Raw genomic sequence first — 25,452 nt, 5'->3', positions numbered from 1 at the left:
AGCAAAGGAACCAATGATTAGACAACCCAGAACATGCGACTTAAGTTACACTCAGGAATGGTGGGAAGCAAGAACACTCTTTCGTTATACTCTCATACTAGTCCACAACAGGAGTAAAAGAGACACAGGAAAAGTTAAAATATTTATTTTAACAACGTGCTCTAAGATGCAGTATTTTTGCTAACATAAGCAGACATATGATTAGAAATGATATGCTCAGCATTGTTACAATTCCATAAAACACAAAAGGAGAAATAATATTACAATGATGGGGAAAATAGGTCCTATAGCGCCTAGTAAATCAACCTCCCTAGGTAGGAACTATGTTTTATAAAAATATAGAAGGTCTCTTAGGCTTGTGCGGGGGACCCCATACCTCTAGAATCAGCAGAAGTGTATCACATCAGGATCTGCAAAAGCTCTCGGTCTGTCTGAAAAGACGGGCTTCTTCCACGTGCCTGAAATCATGCTTACAATGCAATATTAAAGGCGCCAGCATCACGTTGGCTGCAGCTGCATGTATGTTATGGCTAAAACGAGAGCCAATCAGCCTGAACAACAGCTACCTTGTTATGATAACCTTGGAGGCTTTAGCACTCAGTGTGCAAACTAGAGTCACGATGTAAGTTTAGGGATGCTGAAAACAAGCCATTCTCATGCGAAGCATTTCACGCAGCCTAACTTACAACAACAGTTTATATGCAGTGTCGTGTGCAAAAGCGGCAAAAAGGTAAAATGGCGTTTAAACTTCTAATAAGCCTATGCTAACTTAACAATGTGCGCAACAAGGCCCAGCCCTTACTACAGTCTAAAGGGCCAAACAACACAGCACAGTGCTGGCCAGGCTGTGTCAGGTGGCAGAGGAGTCCGCGTTAGAAATGTGGGGTCACCATTTCGAGCCGCATCGAGAGGCGCCCGCAGCCTTCCACTACTGGTCTCTGGCCCTCCCAAGGGGAGGGCACCCAAAGGCTTCACCATGACCACGACCACCTGGAAGTGCATTCCCCAGTGGAGCAGGATACTTGGGTTGGGTGCGAGTGACCGGGGGTTCGCGGTCGGTGAGAAGCTCACACTGGTCACATCTTCAGGCCACGGCACTAGCTCTACCCCCCACATTAAAATCCTTCTGTGCTTTTTCTTGTTTTGGTGAAAATCCATCCAGCCGTTTTGGAGATGGTAGGCAAAATGTGAGTGTCAAGTGTGCCAATGTTCTGACCACTACCGAATAGTGAGGGGCACTGCTTTCATTTAAAAAAAAAAAAAAAAAGGGCCATGTGCAGTGCTTAATTTGTAAAATAAGTGGTGGGGAAAAAGATTTTGCCAAGAAACCTGCAGTCAGCACTATCGATGGTTGGAGTGCCGAATACAAAGACTGCCTTGTCTTAATTCCACTTTATTTCTCTTAGATCCAAAACCAGGCAATCGGCCCCAAGTACCTCAACGATGCAGTTTACTTCCACATACCTAAAAGTAACCTCCACTCCGCTGATCTTGTCCTGGCATAGACCCCATGCATCCGCAGAACCAGAGAAGGCAGCCAAGACCTGGAACGAGCTCCCAGTCAACATCAGGCGCTCCCCGACCCTGCACACCTTCAGGAAGAGCCTAAATACCAGGCTCTTCGACTGAACCGAAGCTGCTCTCCCCCCCCCCCCCCAGCGCCATAAGACCCTCACGGGTGAGTAGCATGCTTACAAACCCTTGATTGATTGATTGACCAGAGGTGGTGCTGGAACTACGATTTTGGGGGTGTTGTAGCACTCCCAGATAACCACGACAAAGCTATGTAACAAGTGTCCTGTGCACACGAAAGAGGTACGCAGTTCTCATGTGAGAACCAAAAGAGTCAGACTTTTTAGGAGGAGTAATGTGCTTCAACAAAGTGGTTTTTATGAAGAAAGGTTTTAATTGTAATACATAGAGAATCAGTACAAACAAGAGCACAGAAAGCCGACACGTGTTTCGTCACACCGTGTACGGGTTGTGACTCATCAGGGCTGTGCTGGGGCTGTCTCCTATGGAAGCGTACCAGCGTGAGCGAGAGATGTAGGTCAAAGAACACCGTAGGAGGCGGTCCTCGCTACGGGTAGGGGTGAGAGTGGGAAATCACTCGTGCTGCTCGGGGACGGATACGTCCTGGCCGTGGCGCTACTCTCTAAGGTTGCGCGGGTAATGCGGAATCAGCGGTACATCCACAACCCGGATGAGGACCGCCTCCTACGGTGTTCTTTGACCTACATCTCTCGCTCACGCTGGTACACTTCCATAGGAGACAGCCCCAGCACAGCCCTGATGAGTCACAACCCGTACACGGTGTGACGAAACACGTGTCGGCTTTCTGTGCTCTTGTTTGTACTGAACCTCTATGCATTACAATTAAAACCTTTCTTCATAAAAACCACTTTATTGAAGCACATTACTCCTCCTAAAAAGTCTGACTCTTTTGGTTCTCACATGAGAACTGCGTACCTCTTTGGAGTGCACAGGACACTTGTTACATTGTACTTGACCAGAGGTCCTTATCTCTGTCTACCCAGGGGCTATTTTCTGCTGGTTTTGTTCCCCTGACCTGTCTTGCACCGACCCCAACCATCTTACGACCTGCTACACTCTGGGAACAGGCAGAGCGCCAAACTTTCTGACACCCATCAAAACCATCCGCTGTCTTCACAACCACGACAAAGCTTAAATGGAGAATGAACAATAAAGAAGACCTTAAAGTGTTTTTATTCTGGTAGCGTTGTGATTGGTAATCACCCAGGCTCCCCTGATCAATCACAATGCTGCAATGCAGCGTTGTGATTGGTCTGAGTGCCTTTGTTTGCCACTTAGACAGAGACTGGGGGCCTTGGCATATTTTCCACGCAGGCTATAATGCATCCTGTGTGGAGAACATACAAAGTGTGCATGACTGTTTGGTCGGCCCCAGAGGGCCGGTCAAGCATTCATGCGCACTTGAAGTGGGCAAACCAATCCTCCACTGCTTTGCTCTGAGAGCAGAGCAGCCCGATTGCCCACAAAGCAGCTGGAAACAATAAAACGACAATACGTTATTTTCATTTTATTTTTCCTTTCATCACACTGCTTAAAAGCAATGGGGCGACGTTCCTCCGCCTTAACGGAGGAGCTGCCACTGTTGCTGATTATTTTAACTTACATCTGTGTTTTATTTTATTTTCTCTGATTACTAAGGTAGGAATTTTCTAATATGAACCTAGTCACAAGGCGTGGTATTGTGTGAAAGGAGAAGGCTTCAGTATATAAAGAAGTTCCAACACTCGTACATAAATAATTTGTTACCTTGACAAATTAAACATTCCATGTACTTCTTAATATTCCAGAAGTTTTTAAAGTACATGATTCAACACTAACTCTTTAGGTCGGATTCAAAGATATTTGCATTTGTAATTTTAACTCAAATGCACAAATGGCTTGCCTTGTGAGTGCAGATAAAATTTTGAAATTCACAAAAAACGAATTTGCACTTGTAAATGAATTTACTGATGCAATAGAGCATCACAGTGAAATAAATTGTTTATTTCTGCGGGCCAGGGAGTGGGCGTTTTTGGTAGGGGGTGCATACACAATACACCAATGTTGTTGGTATTGACAAACTTCTCCATGAACAGTTCTTACAGTTCTTATAGTTCTTACCCTAAAATTCAGAGATATACCCCTAACAAATGCAAGAGTGTATCCATTTCCTGGGAGAAAATGGAAAAAACATCCCCACATTTGTTGGAAGTGTAGGTGAAATTGTTTCTCTACTGAAGGGGTTCTCCGAAGTCGGTCCTGGAGGGCCGGATCCATGCCGGATTTTTAAGATAACTACATTTATCCCTAAATGGGGAAATGCTACAAAACTGGCATGGATCTGGCCCTCCAGGACCAACTTTGGAGAACAGGGGGACAAATGTTTTCAACGCACAGAGAAAAGTGAATATAAATTCAAGAGTGGCATTGTTGCAATGCAAAAGCAGTTTCTCAAGCATATTTGTACATTGTACGGAAATGACTTTTTGCATGATCACTCCCCCCCCCCTCCTCCTCCCCCTCCCAATATCTCGACTGAGGCTGCTTGTTTTTTGACTCTGAAGTGCACTCTTCCCTGCTGATCTGGCCCCAGTGCATGTGCTCTAACCCCTCCTAAGTGTATGTGGAATTATCTAGTACATGGCCACCATATTTAACTTATCTATACATCCCTAGTACATGGTACAATGTGTACCCAGGGCTAGTAAGTTCAATGTCACTAGTGGACTGCAGCAATTCTTGTGCCATCACTGCAGTGAATAAGTGAAAACATGTGTTTAGATCTGCCACTTCAGCCTAGTCTAGCAGCTTTTAAATTGCCACCCGGTTTGACAATCTATACGCTTTTACATGATCGAAAATATCCTTTTTAATATTTTAGGGACGACCTTATTAGCCCATGTGGCAGGGTGCTAAATATTAAAAAGAAGGACATGGTTCTTTTATGTTTTAAATGTCCTGACGGTGAAAACTCAAAATTGTCGTTTTCACAGTAGCAAGGCTGGTAGTCCCGCTGGCTAACATGGGGTTACACTAGCACGACCACGAGATGCTTACTTCCATTTGGGACCACCAAATATACTACTACAGGGTATTAAACTAACTGCTACATTAAAATCAACTTAATGCTCAAGTAGCTTTAAATATTAGGACTTTAAAAAGTCACTGATTCTTGCCCCTAAGTTGTAGTAGCCGTTTCTCATTTACTAGAGCAGTTGTTGCCGAAGACAGCTTCCTGTCCTCCTGGAAGGAGGTGTGAATGGCTCTCAGGCAGGAAAGGGGAATAAATGGCCTGCTGGTGGGAGGAGGTGTGACCTCTTCCCGACAAATGGCCAGTGGGCTGTGGCCACAGATGGAAAACATTAATCGCTCCTTTGTTTAGGTAGACAGGCTGGTATCACTTCCAGAGGGGGAAAACCTACAGCAGAACTGGTTTGCCAGGAGGGGTAGCTCATTATACTGGATACACCTTAAGGGTATGCCCACAGCTCTGACCCAGGGACGAAGGGTCCTGACATCATGGATTAGAGCAGAGAGATGCAATGAGGGGTTGTTTAGTGCCAACCATACAGGCAGTGAAGTAAGAGTGGTTAGCGTTGTCCCTTGAGAATTATGGCCCCGTTGATCAGGGAGTTCGCCCCACCCACAAAGTTGAGCCTCAGAACAATGTTAGACTTGGAAAGAACAGATGAGAGACTGCACATGCTGGAACTGCGGATCTTTGAAAGAAAGGCAGCACCAAGAAAGACTGCACCTCCTGAACCAAAACAGGACTTCAGAAAAAGAAGGGATACTCCTGCTGCTGAAGCTGTGGTGAAAGACCCAAGGGGCTAGATCTGCTCCCACTTGTGCCAAGGACTACCTAGTGGACTCCAAGTGCTAGTTGACTAGCCTCCTGGTAAGTTTCAAGGACACAAAAAATAAAGAAGCCCTGCACCTACATAGTGCCCAGCTGACCAGTTACTAATCTTGGTGTAAATTGCAGTAATGTATGAGAAACCTCTGAAACTCATAACTCTAGTTCCCTTCAGCAGATTTTTGTCATGTTGGTGTCTATTTAATGATACAATATATACTATTTTTATAAATTGGAAAGGAGTTTTCGTTGTGTCAGGTTTCCTACTTATTGACTGTTTTGATACTGAAATGCTTTACTCTTGCTATCCTTCGGCTTCGAGTTAAACCTGACGGCTCTGTGCCACATCTACCCAACCAAGATTTGGCTAAGCTTTGATTTAAAAAAATATATATATATCTGTACCCGATATAGAATAGTGGCATTATTACTTTGTGAGCTCTCACAACCACCCCAATTAACAATCCACTTTCTCACATACAATTTGTACAGTTACACATGTTAAACTACCTTTACAGGCATCTAATTGGGAATTCATTAGGCTTTTCCAGGAATATTCATGGCTACCTGCGACTATGGAAGGTTTTCAGAAGTACTCTTATAAACTGATAGAATGATGCAAAGCCAGGCACAGCTGGTACAGGTAAGAGCAGTGGGGTGGGGCAGGGCGGGAGGGGAAGTCGACTGATGATAGGGATAGGGAAAATAAATAAATAAAACCACTTACCTTGCTCTCGCCGCATTAGCAATACGGCGACAGCAAAAAGAGTGGTTTTATTTATTTGTTTTATTTTCCCTATCCCGTCATCAGTCAACATCACCCCCGTGCTGGAGTGGTTGCTTAGAAGAGTACTGTCGGGGTCCTGGGTGATAGATTTACCTCAATACATTTTCCCTGGCTCCTCACAGTGTTCGTAAAAGCAATTGTGCTGGGATTTGGGATTTCTTTTTCTGCTTGCCAAGTAAAAAGTCAGCCTTAATTATTGTGAATAAAATGGGGAGCATTTTGACTATTTTTAAATTCCCCCTCAATGGTTAACCCACCGTTAAGGGGGGCACATATTGTTACAGAATCAAAACAAACCAAGACACATTAAGCCACATCTTGATGACACTCAGTTACTTTCGATCGTTTCATTGTAAAAGCCCCCAAATACAATTGAGGTCCAAATGCACAATAAAAGGTCAAAATAATGAACAATAAACAATTAAGCTTACTTTATGAAAAAAATAGAATGGAACAACTCCGACTTATGACTCTGTTTTAATGTAAAAATTAAACAATCGCAAACCAATAAGTCACTTTTTTATATAACAGGCGTATATAATACTTTATTGGCACACCATGGTAGTTATCATTCATTATATTCAATGGCATTTTTTAAAGTGCTGCACAATATGCAAGGAGACTTAACATATGCACATATTATAATTTTAACACATTTTAGGTTCAGAAGAAGAACACCATTATTATATATTACCACGTTAGTTTAAGAAAAAAACTGCATCACAGCATGTGTAAACTGTCGCCCTCTACCACAATGCAAATACTAATGGTAAATATATGCAATGTTTTTTCTCTGAAATAAAATGCTGAATTGAGAGATTAGGCACAGAAAATGGTATTTCTGGCATCAGTTCCCACCTCATGTTTTAGCACTGCTACCAAAACGAGCATCATTGTTTTTCATTTTATATTTGTGATCTTGGACAATGCTCATTATTTAATGTATTGTATATTGTGATTTTAGGACACATGGATTTTGTGACTGACTGACCTATGGTATTTGCATTTTCCTTTTTGGAGAAAGTGTATGTCAGATACAGCAATTACTTTAAACCACTGAACTACATTATCCTCAGTTGCTAGTTTAAAAGTCAGCTCCTGTCCCTTCAATTCTAGCGTTAGACTATCTTTGGTGCAATCAGGAGTATAGTGCTTAGCCTACTCTGCACACTTATAGGTGCTACAAAAACAAAACTAATCAGTGCTTCCAACTGAATAATTGGTTATGGGAATCCAGCTCAGACTATGACTCTTTCCACATCTTTACATAGATCAATGACTGGTGGAAGTTGGAATGGAACCTATTCACTTGGAGATGGAAATACCATGGCACAGTGCTTGCTCTCGTTGAGATCATGTGGTTCCCCAGGCCTGTCTTTGAAATATACCATGCTAAGCTTTGAATGCCAGCCCAGTGGTTGTTTTTGCTGACGGAGTTGCACAAGCAGACCGATCAGATGCCGTCAATGTCAATAAACTACCGCACCACATTTAACCAAATATTTGTGTATTGCAGTTAAACAGGTACCACTAGATACTCCACTGTGCCACCATTTTCTATCACATCTGTGGACATTTAGTACACTCACTCTTTGGGTGGCAGTTAGCTTTTTACAACCCCCATGGCTTTTGTGAATTTACATCAATGGCCAGCCCAATGTTTACTCATAAAAGTGTTCCCACACCACTGACATCACTGGGAGTCAGTGCAGATTCAAACATACCAGAGTGGCTAGTATCCTCTATAAATCAAGAGGACTTACCTTTTACCCCTCAAAGGCGAACAGAAGAGACTCAGTGATGTCAGGCGCTTCTTCAGGTGCTCTCTTTTCTTCTTGGAAGCTCTTGGTTCCACCACACCTTCTACCACACTTCCTCCTCTTGAAATCTTTTTCTGCAGGCTCATATCAACTACCAAACATCACAAGAAGAAAAATCTAATTCAGTCAAAGTTTGTTCTCGGCCTCAGTTGGCTTTGAGACAGTGCGCTTTCACAGACAAACTATTTCAGCCGTGTGTGTTAATTGTTACAACCTGCATATCACAGGCGGGTGAGGAAAGGGCAATGATTGTGAGTAGAACATTCAACAATGTTGTGCATATCCTATCAATTTCCATTTTCTAAGAACCTGTGAGGGTTTGCAGCAGTTTCCATTAATGCCTGCTCTCCCTCACATCCAGGGGGTTGATTTAGTCTGTAAAAAAATGCTCATCTGTCTAAAGATTGTAATCGGACTAATAAAGTCGCATTACTATCCTGGCTAAATGTTCACTTCACTTGATTGTTTATTTTCATAGCTTATAGGTGTGTGTGAAATTTACTTTTTGCTTAAAAGGTTTATGAAATCCACATTTAGGGAAGAATACAAAGGTTGTCAACTTCGTCAAACTTTGCTTGCATGTGAAAATTTTCAGTAAAGCATTTTTCCACAAACTTTAAAAAAATTAAAAAAATAAGAAAATAAAACAAAAACAATTCTAACAAATGAATTGCTCATGGATTTTTCCCACACTAAGCATAATTGTGTAATTTTCTTTCTGCACGTTTATTAAAACCTTCCAGTCTCTGAAAATGCTGACGTTTTGAAAATCTTTGCGGAAGAAAATCTTTGCTAATTAAAAATCAGATTATACTTTATTTGATATTTTAAAAGGTTATTGCTCCAGTCAACATGCGGTCCAAGCCAGCAATATTACTTTCGGTTCCAGCCACAGTATGCCGTCTTCTGTTTCTTTGAGTCAAGGAGACTACTATCTTTCTGTGATGCATGCTTGTCTTTCTTGATTTAAAAAATATATTCCCTAATTTATTTTTGATGGCCATTTTTACATCAGAAGCTTCTCTTTCTGGATAATAGAACTATTTACAAACTTTGTGCAATGAATTCCAACAGGCCATAATCCCTGTGATTATTCACAATGGGTCGCAAGTTGCGACCTGCCTCATGAAAATAGATTAGGCAGGTCCATTTGCTAGCCACTGCGAATCGCTAACAGTGCCAAAAACACTGGCACATGCATCAAAGCTTTTTGCGATGCATTAAGGGTCAATGCCCTCGCAAATTGAAAATTCGCAATTAATTGCAATTGCAATTTGAGAACTCTCATTTAAGGAATCACATTTTGCGATTCCTTAAATGCAATGCAAGAACCACTTTGAAGTAGCGATTTCGCTACTAATGGGTCGCAAATTACCATGAAGTTGAACTTCATGGTAGTTTGTAAAAACTTTGAAAAATGCACTTTAGTGTAGTGTAGGTTACACACACACACACACGTCCTTGGGACATGTAAAAAGGATAACGGGTGATTGAGGATAATTTGCGCTGGGAAGAAATAGTTATTACTTAAGATACAATATTCGGTAAGCTAAATTTATCAGGTTAGAACGCTTAAAAAATCAAGAGATTAGTAAATGGTGGGACGGAGCCACACTGAAGGAATACCAGAGGTTAGATAGAGTCCCACGTGGTCTGAGATCACAGCTTTTTCCCACATATGATGATCTGGAGGAGGATCTCCTCCTCATTTGGGAAAAAGAACTCACTGGTAACTCTATGAGGCTGATGAACTTACTCATTGAAAACTGTGAGAGAAAGGTAACCAAAATTATTCAGGAAGTGGACATTTTAGAAAAAGAAATAGTGGATTTACAAAAGGCGGAAGGTACAAAGAAAAACTATGACATCTTGAACGATATTTTGAACAAGTATGAGGATGATATCAAACAGAGGAAGGCGCGAAAACTGAAACGGGACGAGCAAGACTATAACATGGGCAGGGTTTTTACTTTTGCTAAAAGATTTGACACACTAATCACAAATGACACCCTCAATAACAACAGCAATACTGTGTCGACTAGCAGTTTAAATACTATATCTTCTAGCAGTGTTTCTGTTAGTGGGGATGAAGGGACTAGCAACACTAATATAGAACAGGCAAATGGAGTACCACCTCCTACCTCTTCCTCTTCTTTTTTAAAGGAGGTACAACGTATAAAAATTGGCAATTCGAGACAGCGGGACCAAAGGGGAGAGGGCGCTGTAGGTCCAAGAGAGGTAAAAGGGGCGGCCGGAAACTCAGGCGTAAGAACCCAATACCAGACCAGATCATGGCAGGCCAACCAGAGGAGGTAGATTGCACTAATGACATCCAGATAATGAATCTGACGGATAGGGATTTTTCCCAGGAAACTCTGACAGCACTTAAGAAGGGGCTGAACTTTTGTCCTACTGGTGTTTGCAATGTAATTGATGTGAAAATTGATGTGTACAAATTTGTAAGACAACTAAAAATTAAAAAGTTCTTTGCAGCAACAGGTGTGGAAACAAATCGATCTTCTAAGCAAATGTGGGGGGATGTAACCATTCACGATGTGGAAGCAACGAGATTACTTCTCTCCATTACTGAAAATGAAAACGATCCCATCACATTACAACGGGTACTGCAGGAACTTGACTGTTGTACCAACTATAGTGAGGATAGTGGTTTAAAAAGTAAATCTAAATGGACCCCCAAATTGGCTAGTAACAATAATATTGATGCATTTTTTTAAATCATAATGCAAGAACTAAATCTATTGGAAAAAAAGATTATTACATCTAAAACCTCTTCACGTCTAAATAACCTTACGATGGGCGAAAGAACAGCCTTAAAAACGTTGGCAACAGATCCCTCCCTTGTAGTCAAAGAAGCAGACAAGGGAGGGAATGTTGTAATAATGCATAAATCTAACTATGACAATGAAATTATGAGCCAACTAAGCAATCAAGCTTGGTATACTGAACTACCCTCCAATCCCATTTTTGGAATTGTAACGAAAATTAATGACTTTTTGAAATCTTGTCATCAAGAAACCATTTTATCAGATAATGAGTACAAATACCTACTAGTAGACCGCCCGCGCTTCCCATGCCTATATACCATACCAAAGGTTCATAAGGATACTACTTGTCCACCTGGAAGACCTATAGTGTCTGGTATTGGGGGGCCTACTGAAAAACTATCGGAATTTGTAGACATTTTTCTGCGACCATATGTCACCAGCCTTGCCTCTTACATTAAAGATACGAAGGACGTACTTAATGTATTCAATGATTTTAATTGGGAACCAGAAATGCTAATGGTTACTATGGATGTATCACAACTGTACACCAATATTGCACATGATAAGGGTATCTCAGGATTGGAATACTTTCTATTCAAAAGACCAATTGAACTACTAGACCACACGAATATGCTTTTGGCTATGTCTAAAATAATTTTGGAGAATAATGTTTTTCTTTTTAATGACACTTGGTACCGCCAGAAATGCGGGGTAGCCATGGGTTCCAGATTTGCGCCGTCTTTTGCCTGCCTCTATATGGGGTGGATGGAGACGAAGCATATCTGGGGCCCTGGTGGTGCAGAATGGCATGATTGTATAAACTACTATGGAAGGTATATCGATGACTTTTTGTTTATTTGGACAGGTACCGAGACTCAACTTTTACATTTTTTTGAATATATGAACAACAATATGTACAATATGACCTTCACTATGAATTACAGTCGTTCTGAAATAACTTTTCTGGATCTCAAATTCTATGTACACAATGGCAAACTGTGTAGTACACTATTTAGAAAGGAGACCTCATGCAATGCTGTGTTACACGGCAGTAGTGCACATCCTAAGTCACAGGTTAACTCAATTCCTTTTGGCGAGTTCTACAGAGCTCGCCGAAATTGTAGTGAAGACACTGACTTTACAGCATGTGCTAATGATATTGAAAACAGATTTTTATCCAGGGGATACAGTAAGGCTGTTATTAGTAGAGCTAAAAACAGGGCAATTAAACTCAAACGTAATGTAACCCTTCAAACGAAACCAAAAAACATTGGAACTAAGAACCTGGTGAGATTTGTGACCAGCTACAACTTATGGTCTACACACATTTATGGAATCCTTAAGAAATATTGGTTCATGCTAACCGCAGATCCCATATTAAAGGAACATATATTGCCCCACCCATCAGTGACCTTCCGGAGAGGCACTACGATTGGGAACATGATTAGTCCCAGCTATCCTACTAATATCCGTAAAACATCTTGGCTACACTCTCACAATAAGGGCTCTTATAGATGTGGGAATTGTAGTATGTGTAGAATGTCACTACATGGGACAAAATATTTTAACTACAATGATTCAGGTACTTACCATATTAAGACCCACATTGACTGCACAACTACTTATGTCATATATGCTATATTATGCAAGTGTGGGAAAGTTTATATTGGGAGTACTATTAGAAAATTGAGAGACCGTGTCAGTGAACATTTCAGGGGTCTAAAAAATAGGGATAATAGAGTTCCGATAGCTGCCCATGCCATGGATTGTCCGGCGCAAACAGAACACCTGACAATGTTCTTCCATGGCATAGAAACCATGCCTATGGATATAAGGGGTGGGAATCGGGAACTCAGATTAAGACAACAAGAAGCACGTTGGATAATGCGGGTTCATGCGGTGGAGCGGGGTTTGAATTTTGATGATGAACTACAATTCTTTTTGGTATAATTTCATTATGTGTCAGAACAGACTTTTATGCCTTTAAGATATGATGGACCTCTATATCTAACGAATCAAGATTGGATGAATTCAGAAACTGGATGATTTGTGTAGGATTGCAAGGAATATCATTGGCAAGTATACTGGAATTATAACCCTTCTGTATCTCTGATATGCTGAACTGGGTATTAACTGTAAAAAAACTCTTATGGATGTGAAATTTCCAATAATGTTGAAGTACACAATAACTGGATTGCTTGTGATTTGAATATTGACCAGACTGCTTGTGATATGAATATTGACCTTATTTCTATTTACCTTCCGCTTTCTCAATGTATGTTACTAATATTGTGTTTTTTGTCACCTGTTATTTTATATCTAATACTTTTTCGTGACACTCACTAATTTACATGACACCAAATCGGGTGTGAACGTTTTAGATTATGGTGGATAACTAATTTTCTTCTCTTTCGTCAGACAGACTAAGTTCTTTTTTGAATGTTTACATTGGCACGTATTATGTGTGTCATGTTCAATTAATGTTTTCAGAATACTGAATTTATATAACACTTTCCGGACCTTTTTGACAACTATAAGATGGCGGCCGTTCAGCAACAAGCACGGTAGTCCTACTTTTATTTTTACTCCTCGCGCTAGGTGGTGATAAGGAGACAAACAATATGGCGCGGTTGCTGCACGCCGCAATACACTGAATGATTTTTCTCCTTGCTGTCTCTGTACTCGGAGGTATGTCCTTGATGCTCTTAATAATATGCATGGATGTTCGGACCACTCATTCACTTTTGGAGTATCGTATAACTGACTAAGTGTTTTTTTTTTTCGACTTGGGCACATTATTGGGTTATTGTTTGTTTTAAAATCGGTTTAACCAATTTATTGAGGGTAACTTTATTTTGAATTTGGAAATTTTGAAACGTATATTTGGCTCTGATTAGTTCTTCTAGTCGTTATACCCACTTATACTTGAGGAAGATTATTAATTACAGATATATCGTTTTGTTTGGTTCTTAGGATAATAACTGAATCGTGAAATTTAAAGCGACTCAGTTCATGGATTTTGTGGACGCTAATTAACTATTGGAAGGACTGGACGTTTTTTCGAATTGGATATGTGCTTTGAGCGGGACGCTCTTTGGATCTAAGTGAGTGTTTTATGTGCTTGTCACTGTGCCTGATATATTAACATAGGAGACCATCATCATAGAGACTTACTTAGTAATAAAATAGTGACTATGTATGATCTCTATTTGCAGTATTGTTGCAGGCTTGGGACTAGAACATTGCTTTTATTTGCATCCATATGACTGTTTCGTGAGACTTACATGGTGAGCGAACTTCGTGTTTTTCCCATATTGTACTCTGATTTACATGAATATGGGCTCGGTTTCTGATATATGTGCACTACCTCAATTACTTGGGGCTATGTTGGAGATTAGTTCACTGTTATGTGGGGTATTTTTTGATTATTTTTGCACCATTTTGTGATATGTTGCTTTACATATATAGGTTGTGAACTGATTTATTATCCACCTTACGTGACGTGACCTTAGGTCAATAACTTACGGAATTATATGTGAGGGTCTTTACCCTTTGCCTATAAACGCACTATTCACCTAACTAGATGTGAGTTTGATCTATCCATTACGGCACATTTTCTAGTTTGGGCTCTTTTCTTTGGTCTATCTTATTTGACTTACCTTTCTCTTTAATTTCTGTCACAATATAAAGAACTCACGGACTGGAATTTCTCTTTTCTCAAATATATTTTTGCCTTAGTAGGTAAATATATCTTTAATGTTTGTGTTAAAGAATACAATGTCTAATTTTGGAGGAGTTCTTTGTGCTATCCATCTAAACTTTGTTCTTAATCTTTACAATCAGTCCAGTTTTATTGTTTGAACTGATGCCACTTTGTATATAAAACTGTAAATCGAACCTTATCAACCTTATGACAGCGCCTTTTGAGTGGAACGCAATTGTGATTATGTCTATTGTAATATTTACAGCCCTGACGAAGTCTTTTGGTCTTGACGACCTAGACGAAACACGTGTTGGCAGCGGTTGTTTTTCTCTTTTACGTGTGAAGATTGGATTCTATCAAAGAATGAAATATAAATGAAGAATAAAACTAAGAGTACTTGAAATTTTGGGACTTGATATTTGAAACTGATTAATTCTCTTTTAGCTCAGGATCTAATGTGTGTGTTATAATCCTTGGGACATGTGTTCATGCAACATTTGTGCACAGATCAATTTCAGGGGTGCAACAGGGTGTTCTTTTGACACCCTTGCACCCTTGAAATTGCATGGGCAATTTGCGGGTACCAATTAGTACTAGCAAATTGCGCATGCAATTTTCCAATCATTCCTATGGGTCTGTAGGCCCATAGGAATGAATTGGAAGCCATTCCTGAACCGCGGCGGCAATGCAGCCGCAGTGCGTCGGTTAAGCGGAGTGGGCGGGGCCACGTCGGCCAACGGATGTTCGCACCACTACGGAGGCAGTGCTCGCGAAGGCCGTTGACCGACAAACGCAGCAAAGGGGCTATTTGCTAATCGCAATTTGTGACTCGCAAATAAGAAATGTGTAGGAATCGCTATTTTTATAGCGATTCCTACATGCATAGGCTTTTGCGAGTCCTTAATTGCGATTCCTTAATTATCGCAATTAAGGACTCGCAAAATCCTAGCTTAATGCATGTGCCTGACAGTGTTGTTGTATGACTTTATTTGATACATGTATCATAAAAGTTTACACAATTCATTCGTAGGTTAAGAGAAAAGAACGCGAGTATCTCAAAAAACAATGTATCTCTTGCCATACATACAGTATAAATTAAAATTTAAAAGAACAATATATACAAGGTTTAAAAAACGATTAAAAGAGTTATACAATTTTTTTAAGAACAGTGTATCTAAACCAAGAGCATTAGGAGGCGGGGGTTTGTGGCGCTACTTATCTGCTTCGCCTATAAGCGCTTTGATCTGATTAGCCAGACACTTCCCAAATATTTTGCTGTTGCACTGATTATACTAGGGGCAGAGGTGTCTGTTGTGAGAATGCAGAGTGCCTCCTTGTGGTTCCTAACCCCCAGATTAGGGCTCACTGGTTTCTTTTTTGAAAATTTTGTTTATTTGCATATCAAGTAGGGCATCAATGTGTTACAGTCAATATAGAATGACAATCACATAAGGGCATGCTCCTCGCTGTACAGTAATAACAATTGTAATGTAAATTTTCAATTTTGTAGCTGTGCGATTAACTCAACGAAACCCCCATAGATCCTCCACCCACCACCCCTAACGTACCCACCCTTGGCATTCTTATTAGCAATTGCATTTATCAGTTGGCAGTCGACCGCTCACATACATAGCTCCTTCCCATTACATCATCCTTTACAAGCAGCTAGAGGTACAAACAATAAAAAGTACGGATTCCTGAATAACATAGGTCAGAGTGCACCCGTAAGCATCGAGGCACTGTATGACGCAGTGAGGGTAGGTCACAGTTCAAGCAGTAGAGAGCGAGACATCAGAGCCCTCCTCCCCGTCCAGCTCAAAGGCTCCTAGTATGGTGAACCAGTCCAGCGATATCGGTGTCTTCCTATGGCCCCTACGTTCTTCTCGCTGTAGTGCCTCACCTTCTGCCTTACCCCACCGTATAACTTCTGCTTTCCATGTGTCAGGTTGTGGTGGTTTGGGTGATTTCCACCGCATGGTTATCGCGCGTGTCGCTAGCAGCATGGCCATATCAGTGAAGCGTGTCGACACACTTCGTGTGCGCGAGCTCGGTCTTAGCCCTAGTATTGTGTGTTCTAGAGTGCGGGGCAGTAAGGAAGCTCCTGACCTGGTGAGTGAGTCATGTACGTTTGTCCAGTAATAGCCCAGTTTCGGGCAGTCCCATAGCATATGTATTAGTGTGGCATCATCAGCTCTGCATCTGGGGCAGGTGTCAGCAGCGTCAGGGAAATAGCATGTATACGGTGCGGCGTGAGGTAAACCCGGTGCAGGACCATCAGTTGAATGAACTTGAACTTCGGGCTTCTGGCCACTCTTTTGGGGAACTGTAGAATTCGCTCCCATTCTTTCTCCTCTAGTGGTCGTCCTATGTCGGCTTCCCATTTGGCCTTAAGGGGTATTAAGGGGATCGCCCTCCCGGCTCTGATACTTGCAGTAAGCCACCTGGTGAGGTGGCTTCCCGACCCCATGATGTATTGCATGGACAGTAGTGGGTTTGTGGGTGGTTCCACGCCCTCTCCCGCCCATTTCTCCGTCACATAGTGACGTATACTAGCATGTAGGAGGAATGAGCCTCCTGGGATGTTATGTGTGGTCCTGAAGTTCTCAAAGGATAATACGCGTCCGTCAGCGAATAGATCTCCAACGTGCATGACCCCTGCGTCATGCCACGGGGCCAATTTGTGGGTCGTGAGCAGGCCGGACTCCAGTGGGATACCGAGTAGTGGGGTCGTAGGGGTGTAGGAAGTCGTGGGGGACGTGTACTTCACTGCCTTCCACCAATATTGAATGGCAAGGCGGAGAAGGGGGGGGAATCCTTAGGAAGTTCTGAGTGAGGCAGAAGTAAGGTGTGGAGTTTCCCGTTGGACCGGTCTGTCTCCGTCATGTCAATCTCATGGAGGTTCCTGCCCGCCAGCCAGTAAGTCGGCCATTGTAACTGACAGGCGTAGTTGTAGGCCCTGAAGTCTGGTACTCCCACGCCCCCAGCCCCGGAGGTAAGATGCAATTTAGCTAGGCTAATGCGTCTCCGCCCTGTCCCTCAGATAAGCTCAGTCAGCAATGTGTCGAGTGTCTTGAAGGTAGAGGCCGGAATCAGGAATGGCAAGTTAGTGAAGTAGTAAATGAGTCGGGGAAGCACCACCATCTTAGAGATTGCTACTCTACCTGCGACTGATAACGGTAGCGACAACCAGAATTGTACCTGTGATTTGAGTGCTCTTATTGCCCTGCCCAGGTTGCCGTGCAACATTTCCTCCGCTCCCCTGTAGATTTGGATCCCGAGGTAGCGGAAAGTGGTATCCGCTATTTGGAAGGCGTATGGCGGGAATGGTAGGGGTGTAGATGGATCAGTGTCAGTGAAGCAATAACCGAATGACTTGGATTCGCTTATCGTGAGGCCCGACAGCAACCTGTAGTCCTCAAAAAGAGCGGGTACAGGGTGTAAGTCACCCCTTAAATCATGAAGGTACAGGATGATGTCGTCAGCATAGGCAGACACAACATGTGTCATCCCTCCCCTCCGAATGCCGAGGTGGGGTGCTTCCTTACGGAGCTTACAAAGCAACGGCTCGAGCGCCAGAATAAATAAGAGTGGGGAGAGTGGGCACCCTTGTCTGGTACCCTTCGCAATGGGTAGGGGTTCAGAGATGCATCTGGACGTCCGACCCGCGCCGTGGGGAGGCAGTAGAGCAATCTGACCCAAGCAATATATTCCGGGGGCAGCCCGAATTTCTCAAATGTGGCAAACATGAAATCCCACCTGAGGGAGTCGAAAGCCTGCTTAAGATCTAGTGTGATGCAGCCCTCAGTGTTCCCGGTCGCCCGGTCATGTAACATCAGCTGGGCTAGCCTACGGAGGTTCAAGGCTGTGCTTCTACCAGGAACAAACCCGCACTGGTCGGAATGAATCAGTTGGGGAATGTATTGTGTCAGTCTAGTTGCCAGTATCTTGCTCAATATTTTGTAGTCGGTATTAAGGAGGGACAAGGGTCTGTAGTTAGCTAAGTGCATTCCGTCTCTGCCCGGCTTTAACAGGGAAGTTATCAAGGCCTGTAAGGAGGATGATGGCAGGGAACCAGTCTGTAGCGCTTCGTGATAGATGATTTGTAACCGCGGGGCAAGAAGTTTGCTAAACGTCTCGTAAAATTCTACAGGCAGGCCGTCCGTCCCAGGAGTTTTATTCTTCGGCAGGGCGTGTATCGCCTGTTTAATCTCAGACGTGGTGATAGTACGTTTCAAGTCATCACGTTGTCTATCAGTAAGCCGCGGTAGGGCCAGGCCCTCCATGAACGTCTCGAATGCCGCATGTGAGAGGGGTTGGTGCGGGCCGTACAATGTGGCGTAGTAGTCTTTGAATGCTTTGTTGACTCCCAATTGAGTTGAGGCTATGGAGCCGTCCTGGTCCGAAACCTCAAGGATCAGGAGGTGCGTCGGGGCGTCCCGTATGATGCGGGCCAGGAGTGGGCCCGACCGATCCGCTTGAGTGTGTTGTCTGTTAGTGTATTCTCGGTAGTCCAGTAACCTCAAGTCTTCTAGGAGCTCAGCATGTCTGATGTGCGCTTCCTGCAGTGGTGTAAAGCGAAGGTGCGTGCCTGCTGCTTCTTTTTCGAGCATTGCCAGGTTACCTTCTACTTCTTTAAGGCCGTCTGTTACCACCCTCTTCATGCCCACCCGGGTGGCCATCGCCTCCCCCCTAATGTAGACCTTGAATGTGTCCCACTCCAGCCGTCTGGAGCTAGCCGTGCCAGTGTTCGTGGTAAAGTAAGCCTCAATGGTGTCCGCCAAGGACGATTTGAAGGCAGTGTCTTCCAACAGGTCCGTTGGGAGCCTCCACGTCGGTATAGGCGTCAGGAGCCTACCCCATTGTATCGCCAATTCTACAGGATTATGGTCCGAGAGTGTCTTACCCATGTGTTGTGCCGTGAGGATCACCCCCAGTAAAGAGCGGGAGCAGAACACTCGGTCTATTCTGGTGTGCAGTTGGTGAGGTGGGGAGAAAAAGGTGTATTCTTTGTCTAGCAAGTGTTTGCTGCGCCACGCATCCACTAGGTCCCACCCTTCCGCCCATTGTGTTAGCGCGGTCGCCTGTTTCCTGCTGTCGGTGGCGTGTAGTGGTGGGTGCGACCTGTCCAACATGACATCCATTACAGCATTGAAATCCCCTCCAATAACCCACTGGAAGCCCGCCCAGTCCGCCAGGACACCATTAAGATCAGTTAAAAAGACCGATTGACCCGAATTCGGGGCATACACACAGCCAAGCACAACAGGAGCTCCATCCAGTTCACCCCGCACAAATACATATCGTCCCTCCTTGTCAATCCTCTGTTCTGTTGGTTTGAAGGGCACAGAGTTACGAACCCATATAGCCGTGCCCCTCGAGAATGCAGAGAAGGATGTAGCAAAGAGCTGGCCTCTCCATTTCTTAGACAGTTTCAAGTTCTCAGCACTGCTTAAATGCGTCTCTTGGAGGCAGGCTATCACAATCCCTCTACGGTTAAGTTGGGCCAGTATTCTGTGCCGTTTGTGGATCAAACCCATGCCTCGCACGTTCCAGGTGCACATGTTATACAAATTAAGTGACCCCATGACTGCACGCATTATGTGGAAGTGGTGCGCTCGTAGGTGAGCAAGCCAAGATTACACTAAGTTGGTGATAGAATGCCATTTGAAATAACAACCCCTGAACTTTAAGGTCCCCAAGAAAACGGACTCGGGGTCCAAACCATGATACCCAACCCGGGTAACATACAAACTCAACCATGTTCATTCGATGGGGGGTGTAGTCTGTCCGAACCCAGTATGTGCTGACCCGCGTTGACCTGGCAAGCCCTAGCACATACAACCCCCGTGCCACCCACCTATGTGTGGCTAATCGTGCTGTTCATACATTACCACTCGTGCATCGATCAAGGCGCCGTAGTCAAAATTCTGTAGCCATTTGCGCCGTGATCTTGGGGAAGAGCTGCAAACTATCCGCGGATCCCGAAACCTCTGTACGTGTGTCCGAGTTGCTGGCCACTCCCCTCGCCGTGTCTGCATCATGAGCGGCCAGTGCAGCCTCTGTTAGCTGTGTCACCTTCGCCTGTTCCGCTGATTGGTTTGTCGCATCCTGTCCTTTCGGTGAGGTTCGTGTCGAGGTACCTTGGCCAGTATCAGAGGCAGGGCGATGTCGGTCTGGTCGTTTCCGGTGGGCATTGCTGGTGCCTTCGGCAAACGGGTCTTGAGATGTCGGTGGGGTGAGTGTAACTTCCATCCATTCCTCTGCGTCTTCCGGGGAATCAAAGAAGTGTGATCTGTTGCCATGCAGGATCTTGAGGCGGGCTGGAAAGAGGAGGGCATATTTCAGTTCCCGTTTGCGCAGCTTGCGTTTAACCCCCAGGAAGGTGGACCTGGCTCGCTGTACTGCTGGTGTGAAGTCCGGGTACACGGATATAGTCTTGTCCTCGTACCTGATGGGCGCCTTCTCCCTTGCTGCGCGCAGCACTGTGTCGCGATCTTTATAGTGAAGGAGGCGTGCGATCAGAGGGCGCGGCGGAGCTCCTGGCTGAGGCGGCTTCGAGGGCATCCTGTGCACTCTCTCCACGCTGTATAGGGCAGTAAGATCTTCAGGGCCCACCTTCTGTTTGAGCCAGTCTTCCACAAATTGAGTGGGATTCCTCCCTTCGCTCCGCTCTGGAATGCCCAAAATTCGGATGTTGTTGCGGCGGGCCCGCCCTTCCGCGTCGTCCACCTTGTCCCACAGCTGTCGGAGCTGTTTTTCCATGCCTTCCAGTTTCGTGGAGTGCTCCGTCTGCTGGGGGATCAGATCATTGAGTGCGAGTTTCTGCTCCGACACTCTCTCAGCCAGTTTGTTGTGATCTGCCCTGAGCAATGAGAGGCCCGTTGCCATATTATCCATACGTGTTTCGAGCGCTTCTCTTGTCGCCCTGATCTCGTTCAGGATGAGGTCCAGTTTGGCGTCCTGAGTCCCTTTCCCGGTTGGCGGGATGACATCCGCGCTGGAAGAGGCCAGAGGGTCTTCAGAGCCGGTAGACTGCATGTCCGCTGTTGCACCCTGGTCCTGGGTTCTACCCTGGTGTCTCCCCATGGATCTGGTGTGCAGGGCGACGCGGCGATGGTCACGCGCCCCTAGCGGGGGGCATCCTGTAGTGGCTCGTAACTTCCCGCCGCCTGGTAAGCGTTGAGGGATGCAATCCGGAAGCAGGGAGAGCGCCTATGGCATAGCAAGCCACGAGGGGTCGGGAGAATCAGCCGACACAATGTCTTTCTTAGAGCCTGCGAGGAATGCCGTGGCGTTGTAAGGAATGTTCTCAGCGGGGCATAAGTGGGCGCAGGCAGGGGTCGACCGCCGAGTAGCACCAGAGGTTTCACAGTAAGGGGTCAAATATCACCGCGTAGTGGCATCGAGTAGGAGTAGCTTCAGGTAGGGCGCCCTTGGTCACGTACCGCCGCCCACGGGGGTGCCGGGGTCTTCACTCGTGAGGATGTGAGTGGGGTCACCCCCAGTGTCACGACGCTCCACCTGAGTCCAGTGATCTGGGTCCCAGGGTAGGGCTCCGGTGGGTTTAGGTCTCCGTATGATGAGCTGGGCGTATTCTACCGCCCTGGGGGGAGGCGAAATGGCGGCCGCCGGTGCAACCCCCGCAGTCACCCACTAAATGAAGTCAGTGCCAGTCGTCGCCCGGGGAGATGAGCCGCTGGTCTCCTACACCGCTGTCAGGGCGCCGCAGTCCGCGCTCAGCGCTCTGGCGTTCTGTCGTGCGCGGGCCGCAGCGGTGGAGCTGCAAGCGCGGTTCTTTCCTGTTCGCGGCGTCAGTCCCGGCCGCGGTCGGGAGGGCAGCGATGGGTTCACCGGTCGCCCCAGCAGAGATGCATGCAGGCTGAAGAGGCAGGGTGGAGGGTATGGGCGTAGGGGCGCCTAGAGTCCGGGCGCACCTCTGGTGCCCCCGCCGATCTCCGCCAGCGTCAGGCAGCCCTCCGGGCTGTCCGCCAAATCCAGGTCGCGGCTGCACACGAGGCTGTAGGCCGCAGCAGGCACCGCGACTCCTCACCGGTTCTGGACTGTGTCGGGGGCCGGCAGGTCTTCGTCGCCGCTGCTCCGTGCCTCACCGATGCTCCGAGAGGCAGTCTCAGGTGGGTGGCGTACTTGGGGAGCAGGATAAGTAGCAAGTGTTTTGGGCTAAGGACGGAGCTCAAAGACTACGCGTCCACCATTGTCGGCTCGTAGCCACGCCCCCAGGGCTCACTGGTTTCAACCACCGTTTTCTTGCCTGCCAGTACACTGGACAGGCAAAAAGAAAATGGGAAATAGATTCCGGGGGGAAGCACAACCAGGGCACCCGCTTACCCTCACCCCTGTGTGTTTCCAGCCTGATGTAAAATCATTCAGAGGGAGTGTGCTGGACCTCAGCTTCAAATACAATGCCCTATCTCTCGGGGACTCAATGAAATCCAGAAAGGGTTCCAGCTTGGGAGTAGGCTTAAAGTCTAGGAATTTCTCCGTCAAGGGGCCAAGTTTCAAATTTCGTATGGCATTATTAGACACCCACTCCCAGTAGGCCTTCTTGACTAGTTGCTTTGGTGGCGGATTCTGGCTTTCCCAAACATCTATTAGGCCGATGGTCTCCACCAGCTGTTTCAATTTTGTTATCCAAGCTACCTTGTGGCCTGTATCCAAGCGAACCAATTCCGCCAGTCCGGCAGCATAGTTGCACAGTTATGGGGTCCTTGTAAGACGTACCCAAAACAAAAGGGGGCGCAGCCTTGCTATATCCCTTATTGCATGTTTTCCAAGATCGTGGCGGAGAGGAACCAGAGGGGTCGACGGAGGAAGAGAGACCAAGTCCCTATAGAACTTGTTCTCCGATCTCTCTAGCTCCTTGATGTTCTCGAATCCCCACAGTTCCGCCCCGTACAGGGACGAAGGCAAGGCTTTCCCCTCATACACCTTAATGGCAGGCACAATCGGACGGCTATATGATAGACGCTGATGTCTTGCAATAGCCCCCGACACGCGTTTATGGTTCAACAACATCTTAGCCAGATGTGAGTTCCATTTCATCAGGTTGTTGACCCGTACGCCTAGGTAGTCAAAAGCTTCAACTAATTCCAAAGGGGAGTCATTCAGCCTGATGAAATTTCTAAAGCGCTTGGATGGGGCCAGGGCCATAAGCTTGGTTTTGGATGTACTAATGCACAAGCCTCTGGACGCACAAAATTGGCTAAACCGATCTAAAAGCTTTTGTAAACCCATAGGGTTTTTAGAGATCAGGAGGGTATCATCTGCGAAGAGCAGCGTGGGTGATTTTTCCCCTGCCAGGGTTGGCGCATCAGCCGAGTCCTCCCTCAGGTGCTCCACCACCCCGTTGGTAAAGAGGGAGAACAAGGTCGGAGCCAAAACACAACCCTGGCGGACCCCTCTCTCAACCGCTACTCTCTCCGTCAGGTGACAGTGTTGTACATCACAGTTTGCGATTTCCTAATAGAGAATAGCTAACATTCGCTGTTTGGAAATCGCAAACACACGATTTCGTAAATCTGGCCCTCAGTCACTAAATTCGAATTATTTAAATCTCATTCGTAACATTGCCCCTTCTAAATTTCTAATGCAATTTCTAATGCGCAATATTGGTCCACTGTTGTAAATTGCACCAGACGAGTTAATTTGTTTTTGCTGTTTGCTCGATGGTTGCCGTATCACTGTTACAGTTTCCATGAATATGTGGTGGCTCAGGATCAGTAATACCATTTTTTAACCCCTTGGGTGCTCATGACAAGCTCAGCTCGTCATGATCTACGGCGCTCCGGTGCTCATGACGAGCTGAGCTTGTCATGACCTGTCCCGTTCCGTGGAACGCTCGCACGCTGGGCTGATTCCCCTGCTGTGCTGAACGTTCCATGGGAACGGGTGTGACCATGACGAGCTCAGCTCGTCATGAGCACCGGAGCGCCGTAGCTCATGACGAGCTGACCTCGTCATGAGCACCGGGGTGCTGTAGGCGCCCCAGCACAGCGGGGGAATGTGCCCCGCAGACAAGGGGTTAAATGGGGATTTTTTCTTAAAAGAAATACAAATATCACTTGCACACTAGTTACGCGCTCACTAGATGGCAGTCACGGACTGTTTTGACATTCATTTTAAGAATCCCGTGTAATGGGGTTAATCATTGCTCGTTTATGCATCTTTTTGATACTACATAAAGTGAAGATATAAATAAATTATGAAAGGTATCGCTATGAGACCTTTGTGGATGGCTACAGCTTGATCATCCCCCCTTGTAATAGAGGAAACAGCCGTCCTTATCATTTTACTGAGATGCTACATTTCAGCTAGTCAAAAATAAAAGGCATTGAACCCTCAGCTGTTATGAACGATATGCATTCTTCAGTCTGCAAGTAAATCATTGGTTTGTCGTCTCCGGTTTTTCTCAGCACCATTTTGAATCTACGCTATTTATATATCTGTCAGTCAGAAGCTCGCACTGTGACGATTTAACTATTTCGGAACAAACATGTATTCACAGTTTGCAGACAAAAGAATGGGATTTTGATCACTTGACAAGGCTGCCATCTGGTGGATTAAAAATGGTCACATTTTCAATTGCAATGGACTGCTTGAGAAACAACAGTTTATAGCTAGAGTACTTTGCTTTATCATATTTATATGGCTTATGTTCTTGTTGCAAACATGGAAGGCCTCAATTGGTCATGCAAATGAGGGGTGAGAATCCCAAATTGTTGAGGAGATTCATCTCCCCACACCTGTCCGCGTTCAGAACACTCCATTACTGATGATTTGGCCCGGTTCTTCCACAATAATGACGAAAACTCCATGGAGGTCGGGTAGGTCGCACCACTTTCAGCTGGAGGGAGGGGCACGTGATCGACCTGCAAGCCCTATGGTAGTCTCCCTCAAACCTTTTGCCTTCACCCCTCTTATTTTTCTGAATTAGTTTTTGAAGGCCTTAT

At 45.2% G+C, this 25,452-nt stretch overlaps 1 protein-coding gene across 1 annotated transcript in view; it reads right to left on the bottom strand.

Annotated features, from left to right (window-relative positions):
• C11H17orf50 (chromosome 11 C17orf50 homolog) overlaps positions 1-25,452 on the bottom strand; it is a 93,810-nt gene that overhangs the window by 29,049 nt on the left and 39,309 nt on the right. Inside the window, exon 2 of the mRNA XM_078668119.1 lies at positions 7,940-8,087. Coding sequence (XP_078524245.1) covers positions 7,940-8,082 — 143 coding nt within the window. The 5' untranslated portion in view covers positions 8,083-8,087. The remainder of the gene's footprint in view (positions 1-7,939; positions 8,088-25,452) is intronic.

This window comes from Lissotriton helveticus, chromosome 11 (genome assembly GCF_964261635.1).
Source record: "Lissotriton helveticus chromosome 11, aLisHel1.1, whole genome shotgun sequence".
Lineage (NCBI taxonomy): Eukaryota > Metazoa > Chordata > Amphibia > Caudata > Salamandridae > Lissotriton > Lissotriton helveticus.
The sequence above is the reverse complement of the archived record's forward strand: the minus strand, read 5'-3'. Positions and strand labels throughout refer to the sequence as shown.